This window comes from Hyperoodon ampullatus (assembly GCF_949752795.1).
Source record: "Hyperoodon ampullatus genome assembly, chromosome: 18".
NCBI lineage: Eukaryota > Metazoa > Chordata > Mammalia > Artiodactyla > Ziphiidae > Hyperoodon > Hyperoodon ampullatus.
Window position 1 is genome coordinate 37,515,053 of NC_136931.1, and position 14,501 is coordinate 37,529,553.

General features: G+C 54.1%; 1 protein-coding gene across 1 annotated transcript in view; it reads right to left on the reverse strand.

Moving 5' to 3' along the window:
- The window catches only part of GPT2 (glutamic--pyruvic transaminase 2), a 33,488-nt gene extending 19,465 nt beyond the window's left edge, over window positions 1–14,023 (reverse strand). The window contains exons 1-4 of the mRNA XM_079722911.1: window positions 13,889–14,023; window positions 13,393–13,654; window positions 6,162–6,251; window positions 3,984–4,092 (exon numbers count right to left, since the gene is read on the reverse strand). Of these exons, the coding sequence (XP_079579037.1) occupies window positions 3,984–4,092; window positions 6,162–6,251; window positions 13,393–13,635 (442 nt within the window). The 5' untranslated portion in view covers window positions 13,636–13,654; window positions 13,889–14,023. The remainder of the gene's footprint in view (window positions 1–3,983; window positions 4,093–6,161; window positions 6,252–13,392; window positions 13,655–13,888) is intronic.
- Between the last annotated feature and the right edge of the window lie 478 nt (window positions 14,024–14,501).

Consider the following 14,501-nt stretch of genomic DNA (forward strand, 5'->3'; position numbering starts at 1 on the left):
TCCACCCAGTATTTGCTGAGAACCTACTTACACATCAAGCATTATTCCAGGCCCTGGCTTCTAACCAGTTAAATGGTGCCCATACCTGCTTTACCCACCCTACTGGGATTTACACATTCTGTGACAGTATGTACCATTATAGCTGAGACTGCTATGCTTTCATCAGTTGCCTACACGTGGTTCCACAAAACTTGAGAGAATGGTCGCCCCAAAATGGCACCACCTGCCAGCCCAGGAATCCAGAACCCTGATCAGCACTAACCACAGGTCCCCTGGGGCTGTGAGGCATGACCCACCTACCCCCACCCCATGCCAACAGCATGCTCAGGCTGCCAATTAGGATCAAAATCCAAACCACCATTTACATGAAGTTCAAAAACAGTGGTGACCACTTTGGGCTTGTGGGTATTGACTGCAAAAGGCACAAAGGAGCCTTTTGTGATGCTGGGAATGGTCAATGTCGTGATCTGGGCAGGGGTTACAAAGGTGTGCACACATAGGTGCTGTACATTGATATTTGTGCTTTTTACTGTTTGCATAAAAACTTTTGCAAAATGTCAAGCCACTACTTATGTTTTTAAAAAGACACTGAAACTTTCTTTCTTTCTTCCAGTAGAAGAAGGTATGTGCACATGCACAAAATCTCTCTGGAAGGAGACTCAAACTGGTGAGGTGAATTCTCTGGGGAGGTGAACCAGGAGGCTTGGGGTCAGAGATGGCAGGCAGTTCTTTCACTCTATATCCTTTTATACCGTTTGAATTTTATACCACATTTAAAGAAAACCAGCTCATTCCTTCTAAGACTACTGCAACAGCACCACCAGGAGGCAGGATGGAGCTCTGCAAAGTGGCCAGCTCTTCTCTGGGTCTCAGTGCACAGCATCCAAGGCCCAGCACCCAGGAGGCGCTCGGTTTCAGGGTCTGTGCAGCACTGCGCTGGCCTTTCCCCTCTGACCAGTTGTAAGTGGGCGATGAGAGGGGGGAAGGAGGCCGGACCACTTCTCTACGGATCAAGTGACAAACACTAACACGTACCAAACCTGGGTGGTGAGTACAGAGTCTTGGCACATTATTTGGGGTATCGAGTGCATCTGAAATAGTTTGTAAATAAAGAAGTGGGGAGGTGCAGGTGCCGGTGTTAGAGAATCCTTCTTCTACTGGATGTCTTATTTGATATTGCTTGAGCTCCCATGCTCAGAAAGTTTCCTGTGCTCCCTATTTCCCTCTGCCTTCTTTCAGTGCCCTCCCCTCCACTCCATGGGGCCTGGCCATTTCCACACCAGCTAAGCCTCCTCTTCTTCCTGCCTTTAGTTCACCTGCTTCCCTGAATTCCCAGACCTTCCCCCACGGGCAAGCTCCCTGCTCCTGCCAGCCACAGACTTCCACCTTCTGTTATGCTCTGAACCACAGTGATCCTTCACAGCTCAGACCTAGTCTCTCTCTGGGAAGTCTGAGATAGGGCCCCACCCCAGCCTTTCTCCCAGTCTGTGATTTCTCCAGTTATCTTATTTTATACAGATGAACCCCTGCCTCCCCATGTTGACTTGAGGGCAGGGACCATCACCTATTTCTTCTGTTCATCTCTATAGAGCACCTACCCCTGTGTAGGACTCTGCCCTGGGACCCATGGCAACCTGCCTCCAACTGCCCACAAACTGGCACCATCTGCCAAACCCCCAGCGCCATCGCACCCAGACCCTTTCACTTGATCACACTCAGTTCTTAAACCTCAAGGCCTCTGCACACACCATTTCCTCTGTCTGGTGTACATTAACAGACTCCTTTAGTCGTCTTCCACATGAATTTGAATGCCAGTTTCTCCTTAAACCCTCCCTCTATATTAGAATCCCTTGTTATAACCCCACAGCTCTCTGCTCTTTCTCTAAGAACTCATGAAAAGTGGGGATTATGTTTCTGTGTTAATTCTTTTTAATGTTTGTTTCTCCCAAATCTGACAGTGAGCTTCACGAGCACAGAAGCTCCACCTGCCTTGTTCACCAGTGTCCCTCAGGGCCTAGAGCAGTGCCTGGTACACGGCGTGGGCTCAGAGAGGAGCTTGACCAGGGCGTTATCTCCCGGCTCCCACCTCCCCGAGGTGTGTCTAGGTTTCACCTCAATCCTACTTAAGATCCGGGACACAACCTGAGAACTGGGTTACTCATCAAACAAAAAATAAACAGAGCCCCAGTAAGAAATAATTTTAAAGCGCATGATAAAAACACATCCAGGTGAGCCCTAAGACCTTGTGTACACATTTTATAATCTCTCCGTGGGCCAGGGTAGCCCTGGGCATACTGACATTTTCCATTTCCTTTATTTTTGTGGGCAGGTGCTCAGGCTGCCCAAGCCTTAGTTGACAGAGCACCACCCCCCATTGTCCCAGTCTTGGCCAGGGCACTGCCCCTCCCCCAACGATGGGCAGGTACAGGTAGTGACCTCCAGGGCGGGGCTTCTCCACACCTGACAAGGGGCACAAATGCCAACCTTCCTGCAAGCCCAGGAGGTGGGTACAAAGTATCTCCTAATTCAAGGATGAGGAAAGAGGCTCAGAGAGCACCTACCTCACCTGTCCTCCTGAGCTCCCCAGACAGAACTCAGTGCAGGTTCCCAAAACCCCAAAGGCCAACAGTCCCGACTCACACGGACATGGCCTCCCAGTGCCATTCTCCCAGCCCTGGCTGACACAGAAAAAAACTTGTCGATGAGGCTTAGTGCGTGAACAAGATCCCCTCCCCGTTCCCCCGACATTGACATCAGATATGCAAGAGCAAACCCCCTCCCCCCACCTCCGGGCTGCAGTTCCTGGAGTCTCAGGCCCACTGCCATGGGTCTTCGAGAAGCGCCTTTGTCCTCTGGGCTGGGCAGAGGGTGCAGGAGGAAAGCAGCCTGGAGGCCAGGCCTCTGGGCTGGCCTCTGCCAGCTTGTGGTTCAGTCCTTGCCACACAAGGTGCTGGCCCACACCCCAACCAGGCTGGCGGGCAGGGAAGCAAAGGGAAGCTGGCCCCTTCCTGAGAGGGACACTGTGAAGGACACAAACTTGGACAGAGGGCTGGTAGGGTGGCCACAGCCAGGAAGGTAAGCATAGGGCTCTCCATAAAGAGACGGAGAAAAAAAAAGGGCGGGGGGAAGGCAGGGAGGTGACAGAGATGCCAATTGTGGCTGATCCCCTGCTGAACAAGCCACAAGAATCCCCATCCCATGTTTTGAAACATTCAGGCACAAGTCCTAAAAAAGCCCTAAGGACAACGATTTTCCTCAGGACAAAGGAAGCTGGATTCCCTATGTAGGCACTGGGCAAAGGAATGAAGCAAAAATAAACAGGAAAAAGAACATGAGATGAGAACAAAGAGCCAGAGGTCCAGAGGCTGGAAATCCATCTCAGCAGGGAAGGCAGAGAAGATCATTTTCACATCTACAGGGCCTTCCTCCATGGAGCCCTCTGGTGCTGGGGGCCGAGGCTGGGCCTGGGCTCCCAGCACAAAGGAGCACAGTCCAGTGACCGGAACATAACACACAAGTTGGGGGGATGGGCGGCACCTTCAGAGCGAGGAAGCCACCAAAAGGGGGCCACAGGCACCTCACAGCGTGGCCACAGGGAAGTGAGAAGCCGGGCCAGCGGGGCATGTGCCTCCCTCTGGCCTCCGGCTTCGGAGGCTGCCTCGGGCTCACCCTTCCGCTCTGAGGGTGGGCTCAGCATCAAAGCCAGCTCCCAGTGTAAACCCCAAATCCAGCCAAATGCAGGCTCTTGCGCCTCAAGTGCCCCAATCCACCAAAAGATGGCATCGACCCCATAAGCTCAGCAAACAAGAGGCTGAGAGAGCACGGACAAGAAGAACATTGTCATTTACTCTGCACGTCAACCACCACACACATTCACACGCTCACTCAACGTGTAACCCTCCATTCCGGGCCGAGGCCCAGGCCCACGCTGAGAACACACGTTCTTTTCACGCCCGCTGGGACCTGGCAAGTCGGGGCCTCACCCAAGCTGTTCCCGCCACAAGCCTGTAGGATCCGCCGGGCTCGTTTCTTAGCATCTTCTGGGAAGCTGGGGCTGTCCAACAGGTTTGGGTAGGTACAGAGTGCCATCACCTGGAGGAACAGAGGCATGGGCTGGGCTCCCAGCACCTCCCACCCCGGAGGGGAACAAAGGACTCCGGGCAGGCGACGGTGTGAGATGACAACTCTGAGGGACAGTGCCCTCACAGGCCTCTCCACAAGGGCCCCGGCCTGTGGGGGCCTGGGGACAGGCGGGGAGGAGGACAGTGGACGCTCTGCAGCGGTTGGGAGATGGTGAGAGGCAAGGTCCATGATGACCTGGGCCTGGGCGGAGGGTGGGCCACCACCCTCCGAGGAGCCAGGGGACACAAGGTGGCTGCTTACTTTGCCCCACCTCCTCCACAAAGGACAGCAGCTCACATACCCAAGGCCACAAGAACCAGGGGTTCCAGAGCAGGGGGCTGGGGCTGAGGAGGCAGGTGCACCCCAGACGACAGGATTGCAGACCTCTGCCTACAGCCTGGGCACCCTCCATCGCCCCTTTTCCTGGCCGGAGCTGAAAACCGAGTCAGCTTTTTCATCTCTGTAACAGAGAAGATCACCCTAACCTCACAAATTAAGAGGATTAAGCAAGGAAATGTTTGCAAAAGTGCTGGCAAACCCCTGCTCACCAGGCAAGTCTAAGCTGGAAGCTTAAGAGCGGTGCCAGGAGCACTGAGGCAGGCTGTGGCTCACGGCTGGGGTACTTCGGGCGGGCGCAGGCTTCTTGGAGCCCGGCTTTTCTTCAAAAAGATTTGTGCAATAGGCAGTGACCCAGCCTGCCCTCCTCCCTGGGGTGCTTGTGAAGGCTGGAGGAGGCCAGCACCAAGTGGGAGAGGCCGGGCCTGCCACAACCAGCGGCAGGGCTGGATCCGGGAGTGTGCCAGCCAGCCAGAAAAGGCTGAGGCAACAGGAGGCACCCCAGGCACGTGTGGGGAACCTCTGCAGAGGGAAGCCACCTTGGGCCTCTCCTCTCCCAAGCTGTGTGCTTCCAGGACGAGCTTCCAGGACAACCAGGATGCTCTGACCTCCTCCCGCTCCGCTTCCCTGGCAGAGCCTCTCTGTCTGGTCTGATCCACTTCCTCACCACGGGCCCAGCTTGGGGCCTCTGACATTCATGGGCAGCTGGCATGCTCCTGAGGTCTGCAACAGTTGCTACGGGAGTCCAGGCAGTGGACGTTCCTGAGGTCGTTGCCAGCCTTGGTTCTTCTCTCCCATACCCTGTGTGAATTCCCTGAGGGGCTGCAGGCTGAGGCCCCGGGGCCCCCAACAACCCTCTACCCAGGGAGCAGGGCAGGATCGCCCCTCCTGTGTGCCAGTCCCTGCAGCAGGAAATACAGGCAGGAGAAGAAGACCAGGGCATTCAGTTCTCAGCTTTGCTGCCTGCCCCAGCCTGCCAACCTTAACCACACAAGGACCAAATTTTGCCCCATTCCTTCTCCAGGGAAAAGCTTTCCCTGTAGCTGGTCTCCAATCTCTGTCTAGCAGGCCCTGGAGTACTCTCCCACCTTATCTTTTCCCCTGTAGCCCACCAATCCCACAGTTTTGGCCCATGAAGCATCCTTGCAGTTGGCACTCAAACTGAAACACTGAAATGTGCCTCTTAAGGGCCTTCACACTCTCCATCTCATGGAGTCCCCCAGCAGTCCTCTGAGGCAGTGTCTGGTGATCTCCACCTGCCCAAAGCCACCCAGCTGGTAAGCAGCAAAGCCAACACTCAAACCTGGGGATTCTCACTTAGGAAGCCATACCTGGACCCCCACGCACCACCTCCCAGCCCACTGGGCCTCTACCTCTCCCATCTACTCTCTGATGCCCTCACCAACCCAGCTCCGAACTCAGCATCCAGGACCATGCACCTGGGAGCCTTGTATACTAGAGCATCCTCAAAATGGGTTTAGGAATTTTAGACAGCTTTGGAAGGGGAGGAGACTGAGGGAGAGAACCAGTGGGGACATCAGGCTCTGGAGAGGGCGCTACTTCAATGGCACCTCCCTGTGGGATTCTGGTGTCTGCTGTGTCCTGAGGGAGCTGGACAGGCAAGGAGGCAGAGGTAATGTAATGGGCCTGGCTGGCTGCTTCCCTGCTGTCCCAGTGGCCTCTGTTCCTGAGGGCCAGCTCACCTGTCGGAGGAAGGTGATTGGCTGCTGGCCCATGGCTTGGGCATCCCCGATGTTGGCACGGATGACCTCAGTGAATGGTTTTTTGATACCCTGAGTAGAGAGAAAGCAACAGGTGGTTACTTAGTGACTCTCAGACCCTGGATTCCAGAGGCCAAGCAATGCTCAACAGGATATTAATAAGCAGCCCTATTCTGAGCCTTGCCAGGTGTCAGGCACAGTGCCCTTGATATGCTTGGTCCCATTTAACCTTCACAACCATCCCTATGAGGAAGGGCCAGTATTGGGTTGGCCAAAAAATTGGTTTCTGTTTTTCATAAGATGTTATGGAAAAATCCGAATGAACTTTTTGGCCAAGCCATATTAATCCCTTTTTACAGATTAGGAAATTAAGGCTTCAAAAGGTTACCCACTTTCTGAAAAGGCTAGAAGAGCTTTCCTGGGCTGCCAGAGCACCCGAGGTAGCTGCAGGTCCACGTTGACCCTGGGGCAAATGTGGTGGGAGGGAGGGAGGGGTCAGCAGCAGAAAACATCAGGGACAGGATCCCACAACTGCCGGCTCCCTCCCCCCAAGCGCAGCTCCACCTCCACCCCTAAGTGAATGACTGGGGCACTGCAGCCACCCTCCCCTCCGGAAGACACGGATCAGCAGGGACCTCTTGGGGGTCATTCTCTTGCAACCCTGTCTTTGCAGGATGAAGAATGTGGGCTGATTTTCATATTGAAAAAAAAAAAGCATCAGGGATGAAAAGACTGGCTGAAGAGCAAAACTGAGGCCACTGCCTGAGCAATGCGTTTAGCACAGAACAGAGATGGCAGAGAAAGGAGGAACTCGGAAACCCTGGCAACAATGTCACTGGGGAGGTGACTGCAGGACACCCCGGCTGCTGCTAAGGAGAAAATGCGTTTTGGATGGAGAACTGTGGGGATCTGGAAATGTGGGAAATCCACGCATCTCACTGATAAATCCAGAATTAGCCACTGTAAGAGTTAGAATCAACAGCAGGCTCAAGGACCTCCCAGGGCAGCTGAAAGGATTATCTGAGACAAACAGTATGAAAGCACTTGGCAGAGTACAAACATCATCATCTTACAAGCTGGACCAGGAACAAGGTCACAAGGGTCATGGTGGAGGAAGAAAGCGGTGGGGAAAGGGGTGGCAGTACCAAGGGGGGGCCTGGGTGGAATGCCTGGCCACCTTCCCATCTCCAGCTGCCCTTTCCCCAAAGGCACCCTAAATACAAATTTTAAAGGTACAATTCTATGGTTCTGACACTTGCCTTCTCCATTTCACACAATGTGTGCATAAAAGCAACTTTAGAAAACTTTCCGTTTTTTAACTCAGTAATATACCTCTTAAGTAAAGACCAGTGGGCTTAAGGGATGAAAGCAGCTGCTGAACAAGTCTTCCTGACCCTCATCTGCCACTCCTAAGCCCCTCCCATACAGAAATTCTCCAGCTGCTTCAGGAGCCAGGAGGCATGGGGCGCTGAGGAGGGCACCCCAGAAACAGCACTGGACCGTCATAAACAGGGCCTGATAAGTCTCCAAAAGCTATGTTTGGTGGCGGGTAGTGGGGAGAAAGGCCTTTTAATTCCCTCCTGCCCCTTTTACCAAGTTCTTCAGGGCTGGCCAATATGGAAAGACGTCTCAGGGGGCCAAGGCAGGAGGACAGCACCACCCACTGCCCAGGGCTGGGCTGGGGTGAGGGCAGGCACCCTGGAGACAGGCTGCGAGGCATGTGGCCTCAGGGCTCGTCCCTCAGGTGGAGCAATCCAGGCCACTGTGTGCAAAGGGGCAGACCTGACCCACTCCTTGGCACTGGCCTGGGCTTGTGGCACGGGACGCTCTGTCAGCCTGATTCAATTGCCACGGTCCCCAGGCCTGGCCAGCTGAACTCAGGTGATTTCCTTGGTGCGGGCACAGTCCATTCTTCGGTAGGGAGTAAATCTGTCACAGTCGAGGGCCAGGAACTACAACACACAGCTGCGGGCCCTCGGCCAGCCCAATGCAGGGAGAGAATAATGCCTGGAACAGATCCCTGGATGTTCCTTTCCTGTGCCCTCACTCTGCACTGCTCAACCAATCTGGGGCCTGCCAACAAGCAGCCTAGGAGCATAGAGCATCTCCTTTCTCGGGTCTGGGTACCTATGGTCTCCAGACACTTCGCTATGATGGACGAGCTGCAGGGTGGGAAACTGGCTCCTCTGAATGGGCAGGGGACCAGCCTGCCCAGCCAAAGGCCACCATACAAAGGAGACTCCTGTATCTAGGCACTTGAGATCTACATGGGTTGGGAAATACCAAGGAGTCAGGGGCAGACTCCTGCCCACAGTGACTCATCCAGGCGTGCACACACACCCAATGGCAACCTCACCTCAGCCCCGCCCTCGGGCGCCTGCCAGGTCAGCACATAGCTTTCTAGTTCCAATTCCCAGCATCCTAGAGCCCACATGTTTAACTCACCTGCACACATCCTGCCCAGAGCTGCCTCCCTGTGGGGCACTGAGATGACAGTCAACACAGGGGGGCTCTCTTCCCACAGTTCAGCTCAAGGAGGGCTCAAGGAGCAGGCCCCCAGGCTCTGGGGATGGCATATTTCAGAGGGTGTTAGCAGGGAGAAGGAAAAAGGAGTTAGCATTGTCCTTCCCAGCTCACAGGCCCAGCATTAGGACAATGGACAATTCTAACAGGCACAAGGCAGTTTCCTCGAGGTAGGGGTGGCTCCTGTCATTTCATGTGACATGCGAGCGGGCAGGTTTGGTAGGACGGTTAGTCCCCAGAAAGCCTCCCTCTCATTCAACAAACACTTACGAATCATGCCCTGTGACAGAAGTGGGCAACGCAGGAGAGGCCACCACCTTCAGAGCCCAGGCTGATGAAGAAGTGGACTCAGAGAAGGGAGAGGGCACAGCTGGCTCCAGGCCAGGAAGGCCACGTGAAAAGACCCCAGGGACATGAGCAGGACTGGGCAGGCAGGAAGTCCAACAGAGAGCTCCAGACGGAAGCCCCAGAGACAAACCCAACTGGTCCCCAGGGTCCCTGAAAACAGGTGCGTTGCACAGCTGAGGAAACCGAGGCTCAGCACAGGGTCTGGCCCCGACCATTATGACAAGCAAAGCTGGAAGAAACGGAGCCAAACCTATACAGGCCTGTGATTAAGAGATGAGGTGGGAGCTCCAAGGGCTGAGTTTCCTAACCATGGAAGCAGGGAAGGCTGGACGTTGGTTCCTAAAGTCTAGGGGCCTGTGGGAGGGTCAACCGTAGAAGCTGAGGTTTGCAGGGATGAAAGCTGAATGAGCTCCAAACAGGATAATTCAAGATAGCAAGGTTAAGGCCCAGGCAGGACAGCAAACCCCACAGAGCACATTCCTAGACCCAGAGACTCAAGAGGAAGGCAAGGAAAGAGTGACCCTTGGCACTCTCCCCAAGCAACTCTCATTATCTTGAAAATGAAGACTCTTAAGAGTTCTGACTGGGGAATTCCCTGGTGGTCCAGTGGTTAGAGCTCCACACTTTCACTGCTGAGGGCCTAAGTTCAATCCCTGGTCGGGGAACTAATAAGATCCCACAAGCCATTTAGTGTGGGCCAAAAAAAAAAAAAGAGTTCTGACTGGCTTCTAGCTGTTCAAAGCATCATCACTAAACATCTCCAACTAGTCTTTAGGGGAAATAAATTGGGCTCATTTTGCAGAGGAATAACTGAGGCCAAGGTGCTCTGAGTGACATGTCTGAGGCCCACAGCACATAAAGGCACAGCCCAGGATGCAGGTCCTTGGTGACTTGGGCAGGGTGGGTGGGTGGAGGGTTCATCCAAATGGAAGCCTACACTACAAATTTCTTTATTTTAAGATAGCATCTAAGCTCTAAAGAAAATGACCGATGAGATTTCACCTCTTGTGCTTGGCACATCCAGAGTTTCCAGACTTAGTTCTTAGCTAACAATAAGGAGGTGCTACAGCATTCTGCACTTTTACTGTGTTTAGATGCAGCACACACTGATGTTAACAGTATTCAGTTTTTCCCTTCATAAATGTTTTTCCCTGACTCTGGGTACTTTTACAAACAGAAGTCTTCTTGTCTCCACTTATGCCAACCTCCTCCCTTCCCCCAATAAAACAAGGGAAAAAGAAGTAGGTTGAGGAGGAACAGACAGATCTTTTCAGAACTCCTACTAATGGCAGCTTATTTTTAAATGCTGCTCCCAATGAACACCAGGATCTGAAAAGCTGATAGGTTCTCCCACTTAGAGCTGCTGTCAGGGAGAAACAGGGCCTCCCTGAGAGCACACAGCCCAGGCTGGAGGAGAATGGCCCCTTTCACACACCCACTTAGTCAAGTGCCCCTCCTCCTTCAGGCTCTCCTGAACAGTCTCCTCCACTCCTACCACCAAGCAAGACAGACGAGACTTGCCTGGCAAGCCACCCCACAGTCAAACACCAGAGCCACATTGACATATATACACTACCAAATGTAAAATAGATAGCTAGTGGGAAGCAGCCGCATCGCACAGGGAGATCAGCTCAGTGCTTTGTGACCACCTAGAGGGGTGGGATAGGGAGGGTGGGAGGGAGATTCAAGAGGGAGGGGATGTGGGGATATATGCATATGTATAGCTGATTCACTTTGTTATACAGCAGAAACTAACACACCATCGTAAAGCAATTATACTCCAATAAAGATGTTAAAAAAAACACAAAAACCAGAGCCACGTGTCCAGCCAATCAGCCGGTACTATTTACCGAGCACCTGGTGAAATGATTCCATAAGGCAGCTTAAAGGCCTTCAGATGGACAAAGAGGCACAGAAGTCAGGACCTGGGGAAAAACCCTGGGCCCACCGGACCTTCCTTTTATAGACTAGGGAAACCAAAGCCCAGAGAGGATTGAAGATTCACCCCAAGTCACTCAACTCCCTACAAATCCCATCTCTAACCAAATCGAACCCTTTAAAATAACATCAGTCCAGTTTTGATCATTAGAGTTCCAAATGGAGGTAGAAAAACCGAAGCTGTGCAAAGCCAATGCAAGCCAAGCCAAGCCAAAAAAAAAAAGACTGGGAAAATATGGCTCTCTCAGAAGGGGCACTGTTTAAGCTAGTAAAATGGAGAGGCTGTCTCTAGAATATGAAAGGTTTAAGCAAGGCTATGCTGGCTTGGCTGGGGCTATTATCTCCAGCACCAAGAATCAGGCAACTGAGATTCGACCAAGTGAGAAGAGAATAAGAAGGGATGAATTTGAACGAAAGCACCGGAGAACGTAGGTGGACAGAAAGAATGTCTCAACTTACTCAGGGGTAGGACATGGCAGTGGGGCCATCTGTCCTGGAAATCACAGGGTGTTTCCGGCCCAAATGACCAAGAAATTTCTCCACCTCAGTGATGGAGCCATACCCTGTTGGAACACCATCCTGGTTCCCCATCGCACACCAAACTTTGCACCATAAAGTACTGAGCCCAGCACAAAAGACTCCAGTCCCCCTTTTCCATCTTATTCATCTACCATATCTCTCTGCCAGACAGTGCTCTCCAAATGGCACCAATTCCCTTCCCCAAATGCCCAGAACTTCCCAACCTTCTGTCTTTGCTCACAGCCCTCCTTCCACCTGGAATGCTCTCACGTTTTCTGTGCCTGCTAAAAACATCCCACCAATCCTTAAAGAATCGGGGGAAGAGAAGCTCAGGCCCAGAGGACAATATGGCAATCAGATCCCTGAAGGCAAAGACAGTGTCCCCTTCTGCCTTAATCATCCTTGTACTTCATGGAGCCCACACGCAAGCTGCTATTTAACAAAAGGCAGAGATAATCCCTGGAACCCCTACAAGTTCTGGAACCAGAAAAATCAGTTGTAAAGTGATAAACCGGAAACAATTTAATCTCAGCCTTAACAGGGAGACTGTTGTCTTAAGGAGGGCCAGCTAGAGTCTGCCAGGTATCAACAAGGAGCAGAACAGCAAAAGCCCGTTTTCTCTGCCTGTGGCCCACCTTCGGGACAGGGAGGCACAGAAACCGAGCCAGCCTTCTGTGGGCCAAGCTTTAAACTTAGCCCTGCAAGGAGTCAGAGGGAGACACTGGACTCTGACTTGTCCAACTCACTGTTTTGAGTCAGCAGAACTGAGTGTCCCAACAAGGTCTCAGCAAGCCATGAGCTCATCAAACCCCCAAAGTCCCCACGTTAATGTAACGGCCCCACCACGGCTTCCTCCCATGCATTCAAGGAACATTAAGTGGCCAACTCACTCCCAAGACATCCAGTTCTGGTGCCTGTGAGAGCGAGATCAAGGAACCCTCCCCCCTTCTGGGTTAGAACTATCTTAGGCAAGCAGCTGGGTGACTGCTGTCATCAGTTCTTACAAATCTTAGGAGTGTTTACTTTTTTTTACATTACCCTCTTGACTCCGCCTCCTGAATTCCACCTGGGTTAGAACTCTGGTATCTTACAGGGGCATCTCTTACACCCACCCCAGCCGCCCTGGTTGCAGGGAGGCAGAAATCACTACTGGGTGTGCGGTCACTTTACATGCAGCTATGAACTCAAGTTAAGGTCCCAGCCAGCCAGCCACCAGGAGGAAGAACGTCCCAGGGCCACCCTACCAAGGCCCAAAAGGCCCAAGCCTCTGCTACCCACTGGGAGAACAAGATATGGCTGTCAGTCAGGGTTCCAAAGGGGGCCTAAGGGAAGGAATTGTGCAGGACACTCTGCAACAACTCCACTTTTGTCAGGGAATCATTACTGGCAGAATGACCCAAAAGGTCTCAGGCAGAGAGAGAAAAAGCTTCGGGAGCAAACCTAAGTCTCCTCAGAGCCTTCCTCCCTCCCCTGGTACCTAACGTGATCTATGAAATTCTGGTTTCTTTCTTTACTGCCTGTTGTTGTCCTCACCCCCACCCCCCCATGGATCTTGGTTCCACGCGGGTAGGATGGCCACATAGCAGGCAGTGCCTGGCACTAAGGGCAGCTCAATTATAACTGATGAATTCAATTCAACAAGTGAACCGTATCTGAGGGCCTTTCTTTGTGCCAGGTGCCAGGCACTGGCGGGTGAAGGGATGGGGGGAGGGCATTCTATCGTTTTAGCCAAGGTGGGTCGAATGAAAGAGGTGGCCACGCGGGTGGGAGGAAGTCCAGCGGGCGAACCCCAGCAGGGGACAGCTGCTACTCTTCCCCCCCCCACCAGTGCCCCCCTAGCCTCCCAGGGCCCTCCCGCCCCACGGACCCTGGAGCCAGCGCTCACCCTCTGCAGCTCGAGCTCGATCTCGCCGGCCTTGAGCACGATGGGTCCCCGCACCGCGTACTCCACCGCCTTCACCTGCGGGTTCATAGACTCGAGCGTAAGGATGCGGTCGCGCCGGCTCCGCTCGGGCCGCACCTTGAGCACCGCCGAGGCCTCGGCAGCCGCGCTGCTCTGACCACGGCCCCAGGGGCCGAGGGTCCGGGGGTAGCAGCCCCGCCGGACCAGCGCCGCCGCCCGCTGCATCGCGCGCCCGCCGAGAAACCTTGGGACAAAAAGGGAAAGAGAACACACACGTCACGCACAGCCCAAGGCGGGCACGCCGACACCCGTCCCCAAGCCCAGTCAAGGGCTCTTTCAGCTAGCGGTGCCAGCCTGGCTTCTGGGACGGGTGCCCATCCCCCGTCGACTCGGACCCTACACCTAGCCGCTGCAGAGCCAAAGCACCGCACGACAGGGGTTTTGCAAAGTCTGCTCCCAATGCATGAATGAAACGTGCCTGTCGCCACCTGGCCAACCCCCCTTCTAGTCCGGCTAGAGCGCGCGCCTGGAGCTGCTCCTCGGCTCGGGCGCCCGCAGCCGCATCCCAGCTCCCGCACCACACGGCCCCTGCGCTCGCACACCCACAGCCGGCGAGTCCGCCCGGGCCTGCCCGCTGGCTCCTGGGCCTTGTAGTTCCCTAGTCTGTTTTCAGAGCAGGTGTGGCGAGCTGGTCGAACTACAAGTCCCATAGCGCCCCGCGCTGGCCTGATCGGGGGCCGGGCAGGAGGCGGGAGCGGTGGTCTGGCTCTGCTGTAGGCTGGGCGGGCTCTTTTGTCTGGCAGAGGGGATGCGGTGCCGGGACGGGTCCTGGCGGGGTCTGTCCTTCTCAAACTTTTGCGAATTTAGAGTTATTTGCAGCTTCTCCCTGGAAGCGCATGCTGCATTCCCCCCTACATCGCTTCCCTCAACACCTGCAAGGACACAGGCTGAGAGATGGTGCAGTCCTCGCCCCAGGTTTCATCATCCAGGGCCCGAAGGTGGCAGTGGCCGCTCTACGGGGGCTGGTAAGAAGCGGGGCTTAGGAGTTTTGGACTTGACTGCCACTCTTACCCCTCTCAGCGTCGGTTTCC